Source organism: Vulpes vulpes, chromosome 5 (genome assembly GCF_048418805.1).
Source record: "Vulpes vulpes isolate BD-2025 chromosome 5, VulVul3, whole genome shotgun sequence".
Taxonomy (NCBI): domain Eukaryota; kingdom Metazoa; phylum Chordata; class Mammalia; order Carnivora; family Canidae; genus Vulpes; species Vulpes vulpes.
Window position 1 is genome coordinate 48,824,303 of NC_132784.1, and position 23,492 is coordinate 48,847,794.

The 23,492-nt window shown below is 43.3% G+C and overlaps 1 protein-coding gene and 1 long non-coding RNA gene across 2 annotated transcripts; one reads left to right on the forward strand and one right to left on the reverse strand.

Annotated features, from left to right (window-relative positions):
* Positions 1-312: 312 nt before the first annotated feature.
* On the reverse strand, positions 313-6,462 carry DSEL (dermatan sulfate epimerase like). Its single transcript, XM_025997725.2, has 2 exons — positions 6,331-6,462; positions 313-5,577 (listed from the first exon to the last, which is right to left on the reverse strand). The coding sequence occupies exon 2, from the start codon at positions 4,676-4,678 to the stop codon at positions 1,040-1,042; it is 3,639 nt and encodes a 1,212-aa protein (XP_025853510.2). The 5' UTR covers positions 4,679-5,577; positions 6,331-6,462; the 3' UTR covers positions 313-1,039.
* Positions 5,543-17,085, forward strand: LOC112919318 (uncharacterized). Its single transcript, XR_012001574.1, has 3 exons — positions 5,543-6,175; positions 9,544-9,604; positions 15,790-17,085. It is a non-coding gene; the product is annotated as an uncharacterized lncRNA (long non-coding RNA).
* Positions 17,086-23,492: the final 6,407 nt, after the last annotated feature.

Below are 23,492 nucleotides of genomic sequence, written 5' to 3' on the forward strand. Positions count from 1 at the left end.
TAAAAAAACACTGGCAGCAGTGGCATTGCTTTCTCTGAGTCATGCAGTGATAATTCCACAAAAAGAAATTTGATTCTAAGTGTCAGGCTTTAATGCAAAATTAATCATCAGGGAAAAAAAAATCCCCACCAATGTCGGGACTTCAACAATTAGTAACAACGGACTGTTCTGCATGACAGTGACAGAAAGGACATGGTGCGGTGCAAGTGGTGTGATGGGAACAGCTGTAGCTTCAAGGAGGCAAGAAAGAGAAAAGAGAGTTTTAAACAGACAGGCAAGTCTAAAATACTCTACCAGCCCTTGGCACCCAGATTGTTCAAAGACTGACTCTTTATTACTTCTAAGTAAAAAACTTTAAGGAGGCTTTTGAGATCACTGTTGCTGACCTCAAAAAAAATGTTCATTCTGTGTTTCCATCTGTATTTTTTCCAGAAGGAATCCTATAGTTCCGATAGGAGCTTTCACCATTTCCCCAGTGATAACACTGAACATTATATACAGTTAAAAAAAAAAATACAAAAAAAAAAAAAATTTTTTTTTTTTTTTTTTTTTTTGGTGCAAGATAAATGTGTTAGAAGATCCTTTAAAAAAGATAAGGAACTTTTGTAGTCCATCTTGAAAGGAAGAGATGCTTGGGCAAAGCAGCAATTGAAAGGCCTTTAGCAGTGTTTGAGGTTCCAAGATAGATCAGCACAGTTACAGACAAGGGAGACGGCTAGACGAAAACCTGTAAAATCTTCCTACCTCCCCCGACCACCATCACATAACTTCATCTATGCCTCTGTAGTAGGAACATTTCGGCAGGAAAAAAAAAAAAAGTTTCAGAAACAAAGGCAGGGATAGCAGTGATGTAAAAATAAATCCTGCTAGACCAAATATGGTGCCTATTTTTAAAATAATCTCTGTGCAAGTAACAAACTGAACACACGCGCACACGCACACACACGCACATAGTACAAGAATAAACAAGCTCTCGTTAATTCACATCCACAAACCGGGTTGCAAAGTATTAGTGCAAAACTCTGCTGACCTGCAGCATTTAGTCCATAAACTTTGGATATCCTAGACGCTCCATCAGTGTCCAGCAGATGTTCTCAATCAATTTAATTTCATCTCTAGGCAGGTTTTGTTTCCAAACATTAGTATTAGTTGGTGATATCTCCCCTTCGTAGGGAAGATAGAAAAGGTTTGTGGAGGTGGCAAACAGTATTTGGTTTAAACTAGCAGGAGACAAAGGTATTCCAAGAAAGGCAAAAATCCTTTCAGTGGTTTTCTGAGGAAAATGTACAATATCTTCAAACTTGATCAGCTGGTAGCTGGTAGGCAGCAAATCTGTATTTATTCTCAGGGCTGCTGCTGTGTTTGCCAGCCACAAATGAGACAACAGGGAGACTGCATTTGACTTGGATTTTGATAATTCTTTCCTCAACGATTCATATTCGAAAGCATAACCTGAATTTAAGTTACATTTTCCTTTACCTCCCTCTATTTTAAACAATTTAGCTAAGTGCTCTGGTACATTTTTCAAAGAGTAGAGACTTGGTTTACTACTGTACAGCATTGAATAAATCCATGCCCGAGGGTCCCTTACTATGTACAATGCCCTCATAGAAGCTCCTAAAACTTCCTGAAAAAAATGAAGCTTTAAGGTCCAGCTCCCGCTGCTTAAGCTGAGCACAGGACGTGCGGTTGGGTAATAGACCAGGTGTCTCCTCAAAGCCCTAATATATTCAGCATCTCTATCAAAGGTGCCTTTCATTCTACTTCTTTGTTCTGGCAAAGACTCTCTCCTTTTCAATTTTCTTTTTTTGTCCTTATTCGCTGTAAAATATTGGGCCAGTTTACCCCTACTGGGTTCATGCAGATGGATGTTTTGCAAATGTAGTTTCGTGTCTTGAACTAAGGACTGCAACCAGCCTCGGAGCAAACGGAAATGCACACTGTGGATATCAGATGCCTTCCATTCACAGGCGTCTACAAATGAGTCAATTTCAAATTCAGTTTCAGGAATATCGATGTAGGTTGTAGGAACTCTGATGTAGAGAAAATCACTACTGTTGAAAAAAAGTTGTTTGAGAATTTCAGCCCCCGAACCAGGAAGTGAGGTAATGACGACGTTGGGAAGATCGATGTGGTGCCCTTCGGAAGACAAAGACTTCAGGCTTGCCTCGGCCTCCGTCCTTGCCCATTTTGCACAGATGGGCTGAGTGCAAGTGCTCCACACATCCAGCAGCTCAATAAACCACAAGGCAATAACAAGGATTAGGATCCACCGCATTAGCTTTCTAAAAGAAAGGTAAAACCGCCACTGAAAGGTTAAAATCACCAAGCTAATGCACAAAATCAATCCGACTGCTATATTAAATTTAAATCCAAAGGGGAAAATAACCCTATCATGTCTTATGGGCTTTGCTATTGCTTGAGTGCCCAAACCAAATCGGGTTATCTGGCCCTGGTCAGCCACATTGGCAAAGCCACCAAAACCCAGGTAATTGAACCTTGTCTTCAGGTTATGGTAGTCAGTTACAATGGAAACAACATGTTCAGTATTATTGACATTGAGAGAAATCTGAAGTCCAGAATTGGAATTATCGATAAATCTGCAGCTGGAAACATTGACATATGGCCCATAAAAGACATATGCAATTCTTGTGATCGTGGATTCCATCTGAAATGTAACATTAACGAATTGAGTCCACCGTTTCTTAAATTCAGCAGCTTGCTCTGCCTCTTGTATACTAGCAATGGGACTATTGCCTCGATGATCAAACCAGAACATTCTGTAGTGTGCATCCCACACATCCATCATGGCGCCATTGTACCTGTTCATAAACCTATATGGGATGTACTTAAAATCGATGTCCAGATTATGAAAGAAGGCACTGACAGATTTTACTGGGGAATTGTCTTGCCGCTCAACGTGATCAACAACCAGCAACGTTTGAGAATTTAAGAGAAGCAAAGCACGATACACACTTTTCAGCTTCATTGCTGAAGAGTAAGCAGACACTGCTTCCCCACTCACAAATACCATTTCTCCGTGTTGAGAGGCAGTAATGACTTCCCCTGCTGCATCACCAGCCTCCTCACCGGTCCACTTGAGCCACTGTGCACATTCTCCCAGTTGACCTTCCCAGGGCTTATTACACTGGCTTGTGGGTGATGGAGCAAACACCAGTACATTGTTTAGGTGGCTCAGCTTGGGTCCATAGAGAGCTTCAGAAACAAATACTTGCCCATTGGGGGCAAAAGTAAATGAGTTCTGATCTGGATGCTCATGTCCTGGGTTAAAGCTTCTCCACCCATCAATCCAGGAGTATGGCTGAAAGTGAACTATGTCATACACAGCTCGCCCCCCTAGCTTCCCAGATTTAAAAGACACAAATGTATTGGTCTGCGTATTTGGCAACCCAGCTCCATAAGTGACAACACCCCAGTTAGGGAATATGTGCATTTTTGCAGTACCGTATTCAGCAGGAGGCTGTGGGGTGAGCTGGGGATCATACCAGATGAATTCAGTGTGAAGAGTACTCCACCTCTGGGCAGTGGAGGGGACCATCGGTCCATCCTTAGGTCGGTGCCTTCTAATTTGCTGAGCTAACCAATTCCCAGCTCCATTCTTTAAGATAAACTTATCCAAAAACACCAACTGGCTCTCTGGACCATAAAACCAATTATAATTGGAATCTGCTATACCCACAGTTCTTTGGAAGCCTGGTAAAAGGGTGGCATAATAGAACCAAAAGTGCATTTTTAACCAGTTATTATCCAAGTTGTTGATATTAAAATGGCGCTGGGCTAGAAAAACATACTGTGTGACTGATTTAGCTGTGTAGCTTCCATAGGCCACACCTTCATCCAGAGAACCATCAACAATGTGATTCAACAGAAACATGGTCTTTTCCATCACATCTACTACAACTTGTTTCCATATATTTGCTTTGGATCCTTTATCTACCCCAGTCACCAAAGCCCCGGTGAGTAATGCTACCATGTTAGTCGCCTGGTGATTATGGAGAAGTTGTTTGCCCCACGAACGGACCTTGGAATACTCATACATCTCCTCAGTAACAGCCCATATTTTTTCCAGGTATTTTTGTCTTCGATGACCATCTAGTAAGTTATATAAAAAGTCAAAGGCAGTGGCAAAACCTGTTAAGGAATGGCCAACTGGAACCTCATCCCCTGGTGCATTCTCAACTAGCCAGTCTTTGTAGCCAACCATCCTGTCCATATATTCCAAGATAAACTCAAAGGCGACTTTGTCTTCTGGGCTTAACAAACAGTACAATGCTAAAGGAGGCAGATTGTTACCATAAATTTCATTCCACTTGGCAGCAAAATCAGCATGCTTGGGTGGAGGTAGGTAGTATGTGGGGTTGGACAGCATAACTGTTACTGCACTTCTGATAGCTCGAAAGAGATGCAAATGGCTTGTACGAGACTTCTGTCTCATTGCCTGGATTTCTCCAGCATCGAAATATAAACTTGGATGAAGCATACTTTTCTTCAGCTTGTGATTGGGTTTGAAATCTTGCACTTTCTGTGTCTTAAACTGATCTATATCATCTGTGAAAACTGCCCAGTCAGAGTAATTGCTCACAGATTCCTCAAAAGTAGAGAAAGCAAACACCACTAAAGCTAAAAATAAGAAATGTCCTGTAAACATTAACGCCATGATCCATCGGGGAGTTCCCTTCCTTAGGCATACATGTCAAACACAGTGCTCCGCGTATTTCCCATCTGCCTAGGATAAGACATACATTTAAGGCCTTGATAAAACAGACTGTAAATCATACATGCTGTTAAATCCAGCTGACATTCGGTTCATTCAAAGCAAGCAGGGTCGCCAAAAAGAGAAACTTACAGCATCTATCTGTGTCCCTGACACAGTTTTGCTTCCAATAAAATTTCAAGGAATGTTAAAACCTCTAATGTTTCTGTATCGCACAGCAAACAGTGGTAGAGTCAAAGATACTAGGAATTCGGGATTTACTTCCTTTACATAAATCTAACATGAAGAGTCAAAACACACATTGTCAAAAAAAAAAAAAAAAAAAAGTAAGTACTCCAAAAATCCAAATTAAGAAACCATTCCTAGGATAGGAAACCATGTCTGGTGATAAAAATCACCCACACAGATGATGCTGGTGCCTGCGTCTGCCCAAAGGAGCTGATGAAGTACTGAAATTCTTGAAGTTGACTTGGTCCTTATCCCCTCTCCACTTTTTACACTTCTGCTTTGAAAATTTTTTCTTCTTCCATTTTTGGGAAAAGAGCATCCTCCACAAGTGTTTCAAAGTCCTACTTGATTTCAAAAACTCAAAATCTCTGCCCTCCTTGCCAATCTGTCTTGTTCAGGCTTACTTACTCATCATCATCCCCCACGAGGACCCAGAGCAAGTATCTTCACGTCGTCCTTTATCAGCTTCATCTGTACAACTACAAAAATCTGACCTCTTCGGCCACCTACGTACTTCTTTTCCAATCACGAAGTAACCACCGCCTGGGAAAGAAAACTTCCCCTTTCACCAAGACTGACGGCTCTTTTCTGTTCCTTTCGCATGACACTCCTTTCTGGAGGAAAAAAAGAAAAAGAAAAAAGAAAGAGATTCTCTGAGGCTACAGATACCCTGGGAGTGGGCACGAACGGAGGACTTACAGCTCTACACGGACAGAAACTGCAGAGCCCGAAGCACCCCTCACCGAATACAATCTAAGTTAGCTCGCGGGCTCTCTTCGACGCTCACGCTTGCAGATGCGCAGCGAGGACAACCCGGGAAGGTGGCGGATGACCAGCCGCTGCTAGAGGCAACTTTCCCGCAGCACCTGTGCTAGCTGGGGCTTGCTTTACCCACTCAGCGTGCCTTTTGTTTGTTTGTTTATTCAAGCGCAGTTAACACGAAAGACGAGTCCCGCTGTCACTCTGGCTGCTCTGGCCGCAGAGGGCTCGGGGGCAGAAGGCAGAAGCCGGAAGGGCCGTCTGGGCTTGCGGCCGAGCGCCGAGCTCCGACGCGGCAGCCTCACCTGCAGCCTCGCCCCGCCGTCCAGCCCGACCAGCGGCCGCCAGGGGGAGCTGAGACCCCGGCCACGGCGCAGGCCGCCTCTGCCCGTCCGCGGCTCCGAAGAACCCAACCAAGTTTCAGCCCAGGACAAGTCTCCTCCGCGGGCAGCGGTAACGCCAGACGTCCCTGCGCCGCCCGCCTGTTGCATGCTTTGCTTCCTCCCCGCTCGCTTCCTACGGTCGTGCCGCCCCGTGCTCCGCTCCCCGCCCCCGACCTCCGGCCGCGGTCCGGCACGAGCGAGCCCTCAGCCGCCAGGTCCGCTTACCTTGCGCCGCTGTGGACGGGGTCTCCCGGCAGCGCCGGGCCCCGCGGAGGACGAGGCGGAGAGTTCGAGAAAACTGCTCCGGCCGGGAGCCGGGCCGCGCCGGCCCCGCAGGGCTCCCCGCGCCCAGCGCTCGGCGCCCCCCGCGCTCCCACGGGCTGCGGCCCCGCGCCGCCCCCGCCCCCGCCCCGCGCCCCGCGCCCCGCGCCGCGCGGACACGCCCGCCCTCGGGGACCGCCGGACGCTCCGGGCAGCCCCGCGCCGCGGGACGCAGATCCGCGCGCGACCCGCGCTCTCCCGCGCGCCGAGCCCGGCGGAGCGAGGGCGTCCCCAGGCCGCGATGCCGCCGCGGCCGCCGCTCCTCGGTGCCAGCTCCGGCCGCGCGGCCCGGGGAGGGCGAGAGACGGCGACGCGGGCCGGGGGCGGGGCGGGAGCGAGACGGGGGCGGGGCCGGGGCGGGGCCTCAGGCCCGGGAAGGACGTGGGCGGGGGAACGCGAGCGATGGGCGGGGCGGGAGCGGGCCGGGGGCGTGGCCGGGGGCGTGGCCGGGGCGGGGCCTCGGGACATGGGAGGGGGAGAGAGACGGCGACGCGGGCCGGGGGCGGGGGGCGGGGCGGGAGCGGGCCGGGGGCGTGGCCGGGGCGGGGCCTCAGCCCCGGGGAGGACGTGGGCGGGGGAACGCGAGCGATGGGCGGGGCGGGGGGCGGGGCCAGGGGCGGGGCCTCAGGACCCGGGACAGGGAGAGAGACTGCGATGCGGGCCGGGGGCGGGGCGGGAGCGAGACGGGGGCGGGGTTTAGGGCCGGGGGTCCTGGAGACAGAGAGAGATGGCGACGCAGGCAGCCGGGCAGGGGGCGGGGCGGGGTGGGGTCAAGGGCGGGGCAGGGGCGGGGCTGAACGCCCCATCCCTGGATCCTAAAGCGAGTTGAGTTGGCGGGTGTCTGGCGAGTTCCGGGCTGCGGTGGGGAATGGGACCTGGAGACGGGGCAGTGTAGAAGTGCAGTTGTCTGAAGCCCTCGCCCTACTGACCGTGTCCTACCGATGATCCTCCCTCCCTTTGGTTATCGGGGGAGAGGACTGGCGGGCTGGGGGTGGGAGAGAGACAGGAGTCCCCGGGCGTGATTGCAAATGATAGAAGCGGCGACAGGCGGGATAATGCTGAGGACGTCAGGTTAGGAGGAGCAATGGATGGGGGAGAAGGGATGAGAGGCAGCTTGGCCGAGGGCGCTGTCATTTAGAAAGGCAAAATCAATATTCCAGATTAATATGAGAATGGCTTCGGGAGCACAGGTGCTAAAGATCAGAGGAAAACAAAAAGGCTAATCAGTTTTATTGATTGAAATAATTTATCCGGCAGTATAATATGAGGCGGTGTGGGACAAACAAGGGGAAGGATCTCTTCCTCATTAAAGAAATGAAAACGGGAATGCGGTAAAGACCCACAAGCAGGAGACAGTGTGTCTCAGTTACTATGACACCTGCATGCAACTCCGCGGCTCAGAGACGCTGGAGCAGTTGTGAATCCCGTTGTATTCGACATATGGAATTTCTCACAGATACCTGAGATCGCGCTTCAGCGTGAGCCAACCCAAGGTCTGATCTCCACTATTATAGTAACTTAGGAATCATAGCAACCCAGTAAAATATCAAGCCTCAGCAACACACAAGCCTATCCCCAGTTGGGGATTGGTGATACCTTCAGACCCCTCCAATTCCATTCCATTTTGCTAAAATGGACAGGTCCGTCCATTAAAAACTGAGTGCCTTGCTTAGATCATTTCTTTTTATGACTACATGGTAGACCATTACTAGCAGAAAAAATTTCAAATAATTTATCTTAGATATAAGATATCTCACTTTTTTCCCTATGGCTCCTCTGCCCAGTAGCAACCCCAGTGACCAGTTGCGATTTTTCTGACTACTGAAGTTCTTTTTTATCATCCTCACCTCTGCTCAGATGCTTAAATTCCTCTAAAAATACCTCTTAGGTTTTCAAGTTAGAATGAATTACTCGAGCACTTTATGATTTGTATCTATATCCAGCCCTTAGGTCCTTTGTTTTGTGCTTACTCCTGTACTATAGTCAAAGTTCCTTCAGGTCATTAGCAGTCTCTCAATCCCCTCTGTAAGTTCTGCATCTGTGTTTGAAATGAGTTGTACCTTTAACAGTTGGGCTCCCATAGAGCAGGGTCACAGAGGTTCATTCTGAAACAAGGGCTCTCCTCTGAACCCCAAAGACAGAACTTCCTGCAAATGTCTGGACTGTCCCTTCTGTGACCCAGAGTGGCTTCCAGCCTCCTTAATGGGAGAGAGTAGAGCTCAGGGAAAGAGGAGCCCAAATGCAGAGATTCCTGTAATTTTTTTTTTTCCAAAAGAGAGCTTTGGAAGCTGTCTAGGAATTAGTGTTAGTAAATACAGTGAGTAAATATGCAGACCATTTCTCAGAACAAAACATGTGGATGGGAGTTCTTTCATTCTCTAGATCCAGAGTTCTTCATGATGCTAGGGCAAAGTGAATCATGGAGAATTATTATGACCTCTAACGTCTGCCAGGCCAATATCTTAACTCCCATCCAATGTTTATTTCAGATTTATCCTCATCAGTATGATCATTTTCATTTTACCTATGAACGAATCAGGTACAGACATGGTGGTCTTTCAGTTTTACCCCATGCACCTGCACTGAAGCAAGATACATCTAACTTCTCAGTATTTTCAGGTTAGCTTTCAGGCTAATTCACTTTGAACAGGCATCATCTCTCAGTTGTGAGTGTGTTGAAATAAATAAGAACTATAGCTAAACAATTCAGATCATTGGCAGAAAGGGTGGTAGGTAAATGGCACTATGAAAAATAAATAGAGTCTTGTTTCCTGTGAACTAAAAATGGATAGCTCCTATTATTGCTTCTTCCACACATGAAGATGGTACAAAGTTAGTTAATTATAAATAATGCATCCAACCATAGAAGGGATGAGCTATATGTTACTTTATTGCACATTAAAAATCTTTATGAGTGTGGCAAGAGACACATATGCCAACAGCTGCTAAATTCAGAATCCTGGAGCAGTATCTTATTTTAATATAAGTGGAGAATAGTACAGTCTATCACTCCGGGAATTTCCCACTATATAAAATGTTCTTAAATCTACATGAGCTTTTGCTTGTGATTTCAAAGAATTTATGAAAATTTGTTTTCTTTATTTGAATATCTTCCAGCCCTATCCCCAGCCACCCTACTTAGAAAGGAGATGATGCTTTCTGGACTAGATTCCCAAAGGTAGGAGCTGCCTGCCTGTCTTTCTTCTTTCTTTCTTTCCTTCCTTCCTTCCTTCCTTCCTTCCTTCCTTCCTTCCTTCCTTCCTTCCTTTCTTCTTTCTTTCTTTCTTTCTTTCTTTCTTTCTTTCTTTCTTTCTTTCTTTCTTCTTTCTCTTTCTTTTTTTTTTCTCATCACCTAACCCAGAGCCCAGCACTTTGTCTTGAGGGTGTGTAGAATGTTGAATATGAATTATCACCCTCATTTTATGGCAGAAGAGGAAAAAGTCATAAATGTCTAAAGTGGGTTGCTGAGTTCTGAGCAGAATCAGAAACACTTTCTCCAACTGTGCTGAGAAGCTTGTTACCGCACAATCAGTAGTTGGAACTTTCTGGGGGTGACTTAATTCAAATGAAAACTAAGACTGGGAAGTTGGCCAACATTTTAAGGAGAATTTCTGCAAGAATGTTATGCTTAAAGATAGGTAAATTCCAAGTTCTGAGCCTTAGAACATAAGGTAAATACTACTTGGCCTGACAGAAAGATAAAACACAAGCAGCAAAACAAGCCAAGGTGCTACCTAAAGCCCCTCTACTGAAATCTTATTTGTCCATGATTTATTATTGTGGTGGACTCTTAGTAATTGGGGCAAAGATATGTGAGAAGCAATTGCTGTGCTTTCAGAAACTGACCACACACAGAACCCCAATCCACAAGCTTGCTCAGAAAGCAGACATTCGAATCTGGGGGTGACTTAGTTATTCTTCTCTAGCATAGCCCTTCCTGGAGATGGTTTTGGCTCTGAGAGCTCAGATGCAGATTTCTTGAACACCAAGGCCGGATGTATATTATATTGATCCATGAGTACTGTTAGAACTAGTGTTTTCCCCAGAGTTTGGAGAGATAGCAGCTGTGATTGTACAGAAACCGACACCAAACTTAAGCTGCAAATTTTATTGCACAATTGGCCAGCAGTAATAGGCCACACCAATAATAAAGACAAAACCACAGATTTAAGGCAGGCAGTAGAATCTAGAAATACTCTTTCTGCAATTGCTTTGAATACAAAACATCTCAAAATGACAGGGAATTTGCCTGCAGAGTTGCTAATGAAGATGTGGCTGTGTCTGCCCTGAGTTTGTTTATCTGGCAGTACAAGAGTCTGTATGGCTGTAACTGGATTTATACAAATTTAAAAATACAGCAGACAAATTCTGAGGAAAGAAGCTTCCCCATAAACCCGCTAAAACCCTGTGTTCATAAATGGGAGGCTTCCTTGCTACCACATCTGCATACATATGCCTTTGCTTTTACTGTGAAAGAAAATTTTAGGCAAGGTGAACGTTTCAAGGGAAGCCCCGAATGGGGCTATTCCCCTCTCCCTGCCCCCTGTCTCATACTGGTGGTTCTCAACCTGGGGCAAATTTGACAATGGACATCCAGAGAAATTTTTGATCCCCTGGAGGATGAAGGGCTGCTGGCATCCAGTGCGTAGACTGGCCAGGGATGCTTTAGACATCTTACAGTGCACAGAATAACCTGTTCCTCACCCCAAATAAAGCATTATCCAACCCAGAATGTTCATACTACTGAGTGTGAGAAACCTCATCCTGGTTCATGGACTCCAAAAAGCATGTGCATATTATTGGTAGTTGTTCAAACCGAGACTTAAAGTATCCCCTGGACTTTCTGTCACCACTTGGCAGTTAGTTCTGGAGCCAGCCGTTACCCACTTAGTTCACATATGGCTTTCTGTTTACCAGGTACTGGATCTGTTTCTCTTTGCTTGACCCAAGACATCCCTAAGCCCAGCTTTCTCCCCTCAAATAAGAGCCTGGGCTGGACTTCCAGACACAAGTGGCAATAAGTCAATTACTACAATACAATAAGAGGGAAATATGGCTTTAGGGTTGTGAGAAACCCCCCTCTGATGTTTAAAAACCATATCCCTTCACACCACACAGACACATACACACGCATACATGCACACCCCAAGCACCTTTATTATTATCTGAAATGTTTCCTCTAGGACAGTGCTTTCAAATTTAAATTCTTAAACCCCTGTAGATCAGAAAGACCAGGGTGTTGTTTATCTTTTTTTAAAGATTTTATTTATTTATTCGTGAGAGACAGAGAGAGAGAGAAGCAGAGACATAGGCAGAGGGAGAAGCAGACTCTCTGTGGGGAACCTGATGCAGGACTCAATCCCAGGACCCTGGGATAATGACCTGAGCCAAAGGCAGACGCTCAACCACTGAGCTACCCAGGCACCCCCAGGGTGCTGTTTAAAATTCCAGTTTTTCAAATCTGTCCTAGCCCTATGGATTAAGAATCTCTGTGTGTACGGCCCTGTAATCTGTACTTTTCAATTGCTGCTGAGGTGGACACCGAATTTTGAGAGTCACTGTTCTAAAGCATGCATTCTCATCTTTTTCTTGCCCATACACCTGGCGAATGTCTCTGAGGGGTTATTTGAATATGGGACTGCCACATCCCCAGGCTAACAGGAGCTCAGTGCCCACCTGGAGTAAGAGTTGGTGTTGTGTAATAGCCCAGAGACACGTAAGTAGCTTCTTCTGAGGCTGGCTTGACTATTTTACATGCTAACTGTTTATTCACATGTGAGACAATGAGGTAAATAGAATGTATAAGATGGGGAAGAGAGAAAAATTAAGACAATGTGGGAAGGGTAGAACTTGTTTTGTATGTTTTGGGGGCAAACTGATGAAATGCAAAGTAGCAGAGAAGTTTGTCCTGGATCTGTGAGTGGCCAACTTGCAATTCTCTGAGATTCCTGAGAAAAAAGTTTAGTGGTGAGCAGAAGGGACAGACTGTTCTTGTATAATATTAGCCAGTAACCTTCCCTCTTAGCTGTCACCTGGTCAGATCCAGCTGCCATTCCCCACAGTAGACGTCCTCACTGGAAAGCCACTATGAAGTCAGGTTCCTCTCTCCACACATCCAACGCCAGGAGACTTCTCTCTCTGCTTTTGAGCCTTTGCTTCATCCTTCAATTTTGGAGGATCAGCTTTACCAGATCTGTCATGGGGATAGGACTTAATATGGCTATCCCTCAGCACAAGCTTATATCGCCTCGATTCTACCATCAGACAAGAATAAATTATCCTTTTTGAACTCCCAATCAAAGTCTCAGGAAAGAAAAAATGATTGCACAGCATGGTCAGAGTTACATCATGACTCACACAGTGATGGAAAGAAGTTCAGGGTTAAGTAGTCCAAACTTTGCTACAGGGGCTGACATTTGTGGGTTTGGGGTATCAATCATCATCAGAGAACAGAGCAGGCTCATATCTTAAAAAGTATCTACTGTAAAATGACATATCAGAGGGTCATGCTTCCCCTGAGAGGCATAGAGAAAGCAGTGGATTTGAAGGTGGGTAGTAGAGGCGACAGAGGTTGAGGTGGGTGGGATGGCAGGAGGTAGGGTGGGAGGTCGGCATATGTTGTTCAAAAATGTCCACAGCCTGAATAATGCAAGCTGACTCCTCTTCCTTATCCCCCTTGGAAAATTATTTCTTTGGTAGGATTTATTAAATCTGCCTTGTTATAAAAATCACCTAGAAGAGCTTATTAAAAATACACAGTATGAAATCCTACCTCAGAATGATGGGTGGGGAAGGGGATGCAAGGGATTCATATTTTTAAATGCCATTTTGATCATGCAAAACTGGCAAATTACCCTTAGAGAGCTAACCTTTTAAAAATATTGCCAGCCACTTACAATAGAACGTAAATTTGTTTCAGATCCAGAGAGCTGTTTGATGGAGGGAAAAAAAGGTCCCTGTGAGTGAAGTTCGAGAGCTGTGTTGTCCACAGCAGTCTGTCACTGCGTGTGGTTACTTAAATTAAAATCTGCTAAAATTAAATAAAGTTAAAAATTTGGTCCCTTAAGGACACTGTCCACATTTCGGACATTCAATACCACTTGTGATTAGTAGCTAGGATGTTGAGTAGCACTGATTAGAGCCCTACAGAGAAAGGAGTGAGGAAGGAGAAAGATGTTATAATATTTATAGCAGAAGTCCCCAGCCATAGTCCTATCCAGAGTTAGTACATATTGATCATAATATTGAAGGTGATGTTGATGCACTAATGCCAGTGGTAACAGAGACACTTACTGAGCAGAGATTGTGTGATCCTTCAAACAAGCCAAACACTAACCATTGCTCCACACTGTCTTACCGGATAATGCAGGGGGGCCAAGTCAGCAAGATAATTGTCATCATGTGGAATATAGGCCTCAAGTAGGCAGCTAGTCTGATTTTTGCAAAGAAAGCCAGAAATCTGAATTTATATGTGAAATAACCTGATTTTTTTAATGGCTTATTTATTTTTGAAAACATCGTGAAAAAAGACTAAATAAAATATGAATGCGAGATGGATTCAGATCATACAAGGGAAAGTTGTGACTTTTGGTTTAGAAGCTGGATGCAGTGAAAATTAATTTCCTAATTTTATCTTTGTTAGACCAATTCTGTCCCAGGATACCAACTTTCATTTTAATGCGGGAGAGAAAGGTGCTGTTCTTTCTCTTAAGTGACCTACTACTATGACCCCTCTCAGTCTGGAACTATCAACGATTGATGATATATTAAAAGAGTATTTATATCTGCAGAAATGTGTTAAACTTTATTTCCTTCACTTGTTGAGTAAATATTCACTAAGCACATGATAATGCACTGTGCCAGGCACTGTTTGGGGGATCCTCTATGGGAAAAAAAATTACCAGACAAATGGAGCTTATCTAATCTTATGCACAGAAAAGTCATAATGAAGAGGCATAATAGTTAGGAATTATTACTTCAGTTGTTTTCTGTATTTTAATCATTACTTCATAGGGTTTAAATGTCTTTGAAGGATCCTCTATATCTCGCTCGCTGCCCATTATTTTCAAAAGCAGATTTAAATTGATGAGGATGGAGAGATTAGTAACGACTCAGGAACTGGGAAAATGGATAAAAATCGAAACGTTGTGAGAAATCTCTAGGATGTTTGCACTTTTTCAGAACTGCACCCCTTGTGTTATAAAACCTGGAGGCCAGCCAGGCACCAAGCAAGCTGGCTGACTACCGCAGAAAGGAATCCTGGATCCTCTCTTGCTGACCTGTTTCCAGACTTTCCAGCACAGCTAGCCAGAGATTTCCTATAGACAATGAGGGAATTCAAAAACAACGAATGTGGTAGTTCAGCTATTTATCTAGGGACCGCTGGGGATGAGACTGAGCCATTTCCCAGCAGCTGGCCGCCACACAGGCCATCGAGAAGGCTCAGGAGGAAAGAACAGGGCCATCCCGCTGACACATGCCTCACCCTGGGCCAGAGCTTTTTATCAGAGAATTCAGGCAAACCCAAAAGCAAGATGAAAATCATCCTTCTTGTTAGTGATCATTTTAAACATAAAAAATAAAAAAAGAGGTGGACAGAAGTGTTGTTCTCCTATGTCCTTGGTGGTAAGAGCCACCAAGGCATTTGGTAATTCCCTGTGCTGGAAATGCAGATTCAGGAACTGAGATGAAATCAGAATTTTTTTTTAAAGATGGTATTTATTTATTCATGAGAGACACAGAGAAAGAGGCAGAGACACAGGCAGAGGGAGAAGCAGGCTCGTAGCAGGGAGCCTGATGTGGGACTCGATCCCAGAAACCCGGGATCACGACCTGAGCTCGAGCCAGACACTCAACCACTGAGCCACCCAAGTGTCTGAAATCAGAAATTTGATGTTCTTAACACATTAAGTGATTGTTAATCACCAAAGAGGTAGGATAAAAAATGATTCTCTTCCTGTAATAGCCTAGACTTTTGAGTGAGGTAGTCCTGGGTTTGAGTCCTGCTCTGAGGCTATATTGTAAATTGTTGTGAGGAATTGGGCTAGTTATATGACTTTTCTGAATACAGATGTCCTCATCTGTAAAAATGGGTTTGGAAAATCACTAATGGCAAAGGACAGTTGTGACAGGTAAGTGAGAAGAGGCAGGCAGTCCTCAGTGCAGAGCTTAGGGGATTACTTAAGGAAAGCTCTCTAGGGTTAAGAAGCAACTTTACATAATTTGTCTCATTTAATTCTTTTAACAATCATGCGAATGATGTCTGATTCACTCAATTTTGTATACAGGCACTCCTGTTTTTATTACCCTTTGCTTTATTGTGCTTCACAAATACGCTTTTTTTTTTTTTTTTTCAAATTGGAGGTTCAAGACTTCAGTGGAGGCAATCACCATGGATGGGGCAGGAATAGCAAGAGAACTGGAATCAGAAGTGGAGCAAGCCCAATGATATGACAAAACTTGAAAGGATGAGGAGTTGCTTCTTATGGATGTGCAAAGAAAATGGTTTCTTGAGGTAGAATCTACTCATGATGAAGATGCTCTTAAGACTGTTGAAATGACAACAAAGGATTTACAATGTTCTGTAAACTTAGTTGATAAAGCAGAGCCAGGGTTTGAGAAGATTGACCCCAATTTTGAAAGCCTCCTGTGGATAAAATGCCATCAAGCAGCATTGCATGCTGCCGAGAAATTGTTTGTGAAAGGAAGAGTTAATTGATGTGCCAAACTTCATTGCTGTGTTATTTTAAGAAACTGCTACCGCCATCCCAAACTTCAGCAGCCACCACCCTAATCAGCCAGCAGTCATGAGCATCAAGGAGGACCGTCCATCACTGAAAAGATTATGACATGCTGAAAGCTCAGATGATGTTCAGCAATTTTTTAGTAATAAAGTATTTTTTAATTAAGGCATGTGCATTTTTTAGATATCATGCTATTGCACACTTAATAGACTACAGTATAATGTAAAAAAAAAAAAAAAAAACCTTTTATATCCACTGGGAAATCACAAAATTCACTTGATTCATTTTATTGGGGTGGTCTGGACCCAAACCTTCAATTTCTCTGTCGTCTGCCTGTATTAAAAAACTGAGGAAGAAAAATTCAGGATATAAAATATCATCCTTTAGGATAATGTGACCAAAATAGTACACTGATATCTAGCCACTTGCTTTCCCAATTTATTTAATTTTAAAGATTAAGAGTATTTTAAGGACATAGCTAATCCATTTCCCTCAGTTTACAGGTAAAGAATCTGAGGCCCAGTGAAATAAAATAATTTGTTCAATGTGAGAGAAAGACAGACTCACAAAGACTCAGGTTTTTTAATGCAAATCTGTAGCCTTGCCATTGCATTGTTGAAGGTGTGATTTATCTTTAAATAAATCCAATGATACATATGTTAGATTTGTTTCTGCTGATATTAAATTAACTCTTAAAAACTATCTCTATATGCTTCTTAAGATAAAGTGGTATTTCAGGAATTATCTGGTCTGCATTTGTACCAAATTCTTTCAGAAACCTTTTAAAAACCTAAATTTCTGTGTCTGTTAGAGATCCTTTTGGAATCAGAATCTTAGTGGGGCATAAGAATTTGCATTTTTATCAGGTTTACCAATAACGTTTGAGAACTAGCTGATTAAACTATTATGTCCTTGAGATCAGAAATTGTGCATTTTTTCTTTTCTCTCTCTCTCTCTCTCTCTCTTTCTCTTTTTTTTTTTTTTTTTTTGTATTCCCATCTGTTCCAGCCAGAATTTTAGGCAGGCACTTTTCACTCAGTTAACTCTTATTGAATTGAACTGTGGTGAAATCAAATTATGGCAAAATGTTTTGATTATATAAAAATCTGTGAAGCACATGTATGGATGAATCATTTCCAAAGATATCATTTATAAAATTTTATCTGAATTAGAAACATAGTTCTCTTGCCAGATATATTCCTCTTTCTGGAGAATATATATATGAGAGAGAGAGAGAGAGATAAGAGAAAATTAGCCTTGAGACAAATGGAACCTAGTTTAACAGAGAGGGGTTGAAACCCAAATATCAGGCCAATTTTGAAGAACGTTAGCTTGGAAATTGCTATCCATTGCTGCATAACAAATTATCCCAAAACTTGGCAGTTGAAAACAAACAAACATTCCTTATCTCAGACAATTTTTGAGAATTAACAACTGGGAACAGTTTAACAAGATGGTTCTAGCCAGGGTTTCTCAAGAGGCTGGGGTCAAGATGTCTGTGTTTTGACCACATTACACTGAGTGAGGTATGGTGAGGCCTCACTGAGATCAAGAGAGAAGAGCTAGAAAGCGTTGTAGACTTTTGTCAGTCCTGGCTTCCTGGGGGAGAACACAGTATGCCATGCAGGGCCACTCAGGGAAGGCACCAGGTGAGTCACAGGGTAGACAGAGACACAACTGAGGGCAAGGGCCTTCCCTGTGCTTTTGGAGAGAAAAAAATGAGTGATGCAGGGTTAGCAAGTTTAAGATTGGCCAGTTTAAATCATTTCATTGGGTTCTGGGCATTGGAGCTGTCCCTGTTTGTCTGGTACTTGGCCTTGGTGTGATTCAGGTGGGTGTATGATGTTTCAGAGTATTGAGATCCCAATAAGAGGGGCAGTTGGGGTGTAGACATAGCCACTCAAGAAAGGGACTGATTGGCCTCTAGCTAGGACCTCAAAACTGACTCAGGAAAGCATTTTTTAAAAGATTACAGTGGGTCAGAGTTGGCAGTCTTTTGAAAACTTGAATAAGGCTTAAGGGGATGCTTTCAAGAAGGCTCATCCACATGGCCATTGGCGTGAAGTTTCAGTCCCTCACTGGTGGAAGGCAGGAAGTCTTAGTTCCTCATCACATGGACTTCTCCACAAGGTGACTTGATTTACTTAACAACATGGCAGCTCAAGTCAAGAGTGAGTCAAGAGTGAGAGGAGAAAGGAATTATGTGTTTGGTCAGTATTACGATTCCATTGATTTTTTGTGTTTGTTTTTAGGGTTTTTTTTTTTCTTTAGTATTATTAAAGTCATGGTTGCAGAAATAAAGGTCATTTTTTCCCATAGTTTTGTTATGTGGTCAAAAGTAAACTCTAGAAGAACACTATGGCTTGACATTATATCAAAACAGTCATTCAAAAATATACGTAAAATGATTTTCCCAAGTACATTTTCATGTTTAGTCATTTATTTATTCAACAAGTACTAATAGGGTTCTTGTCATATGCCAAGCCCTGTGGTAAGAATTGGTACATAATAGGAAAAAGAGAGATGTGGTCCTAATTGTCATTGAGTTAAATTCTAGTGTAGGAGAAAAAGTAATAAAATATTAGGACAAATGTGTATAAAACTTAAAACTGAATTATAATGAGACATTTGCATGGTACTGTGAAAGTGGACAAAGAATACAGAACAATAGTTACAGAAGTCTTTTTAGAGAAAATGGCAATTACTCTTTGAGCTGGAATCTGAACAATGGGCTGTGAAGGCAGTGAGGAAATCAGACCCTCCATAATCGATTGAACTTGACATCATATATTTTAAAAAGTAAGTAATCTCAACTAACCAAGAGATCCTCAGTGGTTTACTATCTCAGACAAATAATATTATTCTTCAGAAGATCTTCAATATTTTACTCCCTCATCCCATTTATTTTTTTAATTTTTGTTTTTAAAGATTTTATCTATGTATTCATGAGAGACACAGAGAGGCAGAGACACAGGCAGAGGGAGAAGCAGGCTCCATGCAGAGATCCTGATGTGGGACTCGATCCTGGGACTCCAGGATCATGCCCTGAGCCAGAGGCAGACACCCAACCACTGAGCAACCCAGGCATCCCTCCCTCATCCCAGTTATAACTTTTTTATAAATCTAAAGGTTTTAGGTGACAAATACCATGGCTTTTTTCAATATACTATCAAAATTTCTCACTTTTGCTTCCTGAATATTATGGAGTGTGTCCTTCCCCGTTGGCCACAAGGAAGATATGAGGAATCTTGGTACTTACATGTTCATGAAAATCTGTCACTTCTATAGGCTAGTGTACTTAGGACTGGCAGCCCAGTCCCTGTACAGGTGAACTCACCTGTTCCTTCCTTGCACTGCACTACTGTACGTGATAAGGGCTTTTTTTGAAAACACCGAATCTGTTTCATAGCAGTGAATGGGAAAAAGGATGTATTTCTTGTGGATGAAATAGCAAGTGCTAATGCCTGCAGTAGAAGGAAGCATGCATATAAGAAAAACAGAAAGAATTGTTTATCTGTGTAGGAGAAAAGCTTAGGACAGTGTGATGTGGAAGGAAGTATGGAGATGTATAAAGCAGAAAAAACAAGTAAGGTCTAATGTGTAGGGTAATAATAATCAGTCCCATTATACCCAGGGCTGTCCTGGTTTACACGAACTTCTGTATAAATATACACAAAATTGTTTATCAACCTCGAAAGACTCCTCATGGAACAATTTATTTTATTTTATTTTTTTTAAAGATTTTAATTATTTATTTGAGAGAGAGCACACCTGGGGAGAGGGACAGAGAGACAAACTCCCCATTGAATACAGAGCCCGATGCAGGACTCGATCCTAGGACCCCGGGATCATGCCCTAAGCTGACACTTAACCACCTGAGCCACCCAGGTGCCCCAGATGAAACATTTTGTGATCACGCTATCTGTGTTAAAGATTTTTGTCTTTATCTTAATAATGTTAGGAAGTCATTGAGACTTTCAAACATAGAGTAACATGAATATCAGATTTGTGTTTTGCACATATTTCTCTGACCATACCTAGTAGAACAAATTAGCACGGGGTCGTAGAGTTTGCAGGGAGAGAGTGAGTCTGTTGCTGTAGTTCTTAGTACACATGGTAGCTTGAGCTAGACCAGTGATAGCCAGGCTGTCACCTCTGCCTTGCAGTCCATTCTTGAATATCTGGTCAACTGTCCTTTTCTTTTCCTATGACTAATAAATTTTTTTAAAGATTTTATTCATTTATTCATGAGACACATAGAGAGAGAGAGAAAGAGAGACACAGGCAGAGGGCAGGCCCCATGCAAAGAGCTCAACATGGGACTCGACCCAGGGACTCCAGGATCACGCTCTGAGCTGAAGGCAGGTGCCAAACCACTGAGCTACCCAGGGATCCCCTCCTATGACTAATAATAAGCCCTTTTCATTCTTTCCTAGACTGGGACCCCACTCCCCCTTCTAGACATCTTCCTCCTTACCCTCGGCAAAAGTTATTCCCTCTTCCTTGAAAGTGAAAGCCAATAAACTGGAACTCCTTCATTGGTTAGTGATAAGATTTGCAATCCACCTGCAGCTGCACAAAGCCCATCTTCTCAGATTACAGTGTGAGAGGTATCCACTTTTGATTGGGGTCCTGAGAATCATCCTCTCTCCTGGCATAGCTCTTAATGTCAGCTTTTCTCATCTCTCACTCACTTGTTATTCCGATCCTTTCTGGTTTCTTCTCTTGCCATTTCCTGAAAGGCTCCCTCTGAGGACATCAATCACACTATGTTTTTAAACCCAATAGATCTTCTCCAGGTCACATTTTACCTGACCTCTCAGTGGCATTTGATGTTGTTGTGCACTCTCTCTTCTTGGAACAGTCACTAACACAGGCAACTTTCCACCTATCCCCTCTACTTCTTTAGCAGCCATTACATGCTGAGGTCCTCCAAGATCCTGGACCATCTGTTCTTTTACTCTATCCTCTCTATCTATCCAATCTTGTACATGATTATGTCTTTTTTTAAATAATTTATTTATTTATCCTGAGAAACAGAAAGAGAGAGAGAAGCAGAGACACAGGCAGAGGGAGAAGCAGGCTCCATGCAGGGAGCCCGACATGGGACTCAATCCCAGGTCTCCAGGATCACACCCTGGGCCAAAGTCGATGCTAAACCACTGAGGCACCCGGGCTGCCCTTGATTATGTCTTTAATGACCATCCATAGATTATTAATTTCCCACATTTACATAGCCAGGTCAAGGTAACCAAATGATTTCTTAATAGTACCAACTGATTGTCTTGAAAGCAAATCAAAATTCACAAAGCTACAAATCTGTGATTGCTTCCCACCCTCACTTGGTCATCTTCCGTCACTCATATGTTAGACAGTGGCCCAACATGTAGCCACATATGTCAGAGTGCCACTTATCTTTCATGCCTCTATCTCCTGTAGCTCATCTGGCACCAATTTCTGTCAGTTCTATTCCCTGAATATTTAACATAATGGTTTTTGTCTTATTTTCTTGTTGTCTACAGAAGTAATAAGTTCCGTGGGTACAATCATGGACAGAGCAGATCATAAAGTCAATCTAAGATTAGATCGTGCCCTGAACACAGTACAAGGAGACGGCAGTATTTGCAGCAGTGATACATACATCACTAACCGAGCTGCACACAGAAGGAACTATGAATATGGCACACTTGTCTACTGACGTTCTTGTGTAGATAAAAATGGCCTTAGAGAAATAGCTGCATATGTGAGCTGGAAGAAGAGGAAGTGTTTCCAGAAAACAAGATTCTTTTCTTTTCTCTCTTCCTGCTTCTTCTTCCTCCTTTTTTTTTCTTTTTGCATTGACTTTTTTTTTTTTTTTTAATATCAATTCTAGTTAGGTCCAGTGCTCAAGGTGGGCAAGGGGACCAAACAAAGAAAGCCCCTATTCTCATGGGAGTTTACTGTATCTTCGAATGGTCCAATAAACACACATACAACTAAGCATATAATGTTACCTAGTAAGAAATGCTAGGAAAATAAAGCCAATGAAGGAGCAACAGAAGCCCTGGAATGCTAATTTGGAGACCTCTCCAAGGGGTGATATTTGAGCAGAGACGAAAAGAAGTTATAAAACACAGTAAAAGAATTTCAGGCCTTGGGATCCCTGGGTGGCGCAGCGGTTTGGCGCCTGCCTTTGGCCCAGGGCGCGATCCTGGAGACCCGGGATCAAATCCCACGTCGGGCTCCCGGTGCATGGAGCCTGCTTCTCCCTCTGCCTGTGTCTCTGCCTCTCTCTCTCTCTCACTGTGTGCTTATCATAAAAAAAAAAAAAAAAAAAAAAAAAAGAAGCCTAAGAATCAGCTAGCTGCTGCACTGACACAGAGTCGGAGAAATGCTGAGTGGCCCGAGAAACAGCAAGGAAGCCAGTGTGACTATGAGCATATGCATATGGAAGATGTAGGGCACGGGGACTTGAAGACATAGCCAAGCATTACACAGAGCACGGCCTGTGGCTGCAGGGAAGGTCACAGGATTGTATCCTCGGTGTGATGGGAAGCGATGAGGGTTTTTTGATCAAGAACTGGAAAGTCCTGAACCGGGTTTCCAAAGAATTTCTCTGACAGAGAATAAACTAGGGTGAAACAAAACTGGACCCCAGGAAAACCAGAGCAGCATGTAGAAATCAATAACTTTGCGTGATGGAAAGGTCCCAAGCATGATGATAAGTACGGAAGATCAGAAGAGAAGTTCATTGGAATGTGGTATTCCAGGAGCAAAAAGGCCATGGAAGCTTCATCCACATGACTGTGTGCAAGAACTGGGTTTGAATATTCCGCAGATGATGAAGAGTCACCTTGAGGTCCTTGAGTACAATGTGATAGCACTGAATAGCACGATTTCCCAGGAAAAGGTGTTGTTCAAGAACAGGAGGTATAATCATAGAGCCAATGATAGGTTTTATGTGAAGTCGTGCCAAGAGATCAGAGGCATACTCAGCAATGGCATTTCCGAATTGAAAAAAAAAATGAGGAGAGATTTAAAGATGAGCAATGTTGAAATATGAGGAGCACTGCCTCCTTAGAACATCGATTTCCTGGGGAGGAAGAAGAGACATAGTTGGGATCATTTATTTAGATGCTGAGAGCTGAGTCACAGGTTAAAAATAATTCTAGTTATGATACTGCTTTATTAAGTGAATTTGCTAAATTTTTACATCAAGTAGTATAATTAAATTAGATTAAATGTTAGGGTTTTTTTCTTTATAAAGGAAAAAAAAAACTAATCCTCATATAGAAGAATCCTTGATGAAGGATGTTGCAAATATTAGCAAAATATTAGACTTAG

What these genes read in the sequence shown, in the direction of transcription:
- DSEL (XM_025997725.2), bottom strand. Translation starts at nt 4,678, where the DNA reads ATGGCGTTAATGTTTACAGGACATTTCTTATTTTTAGCTTTAGTGGTG.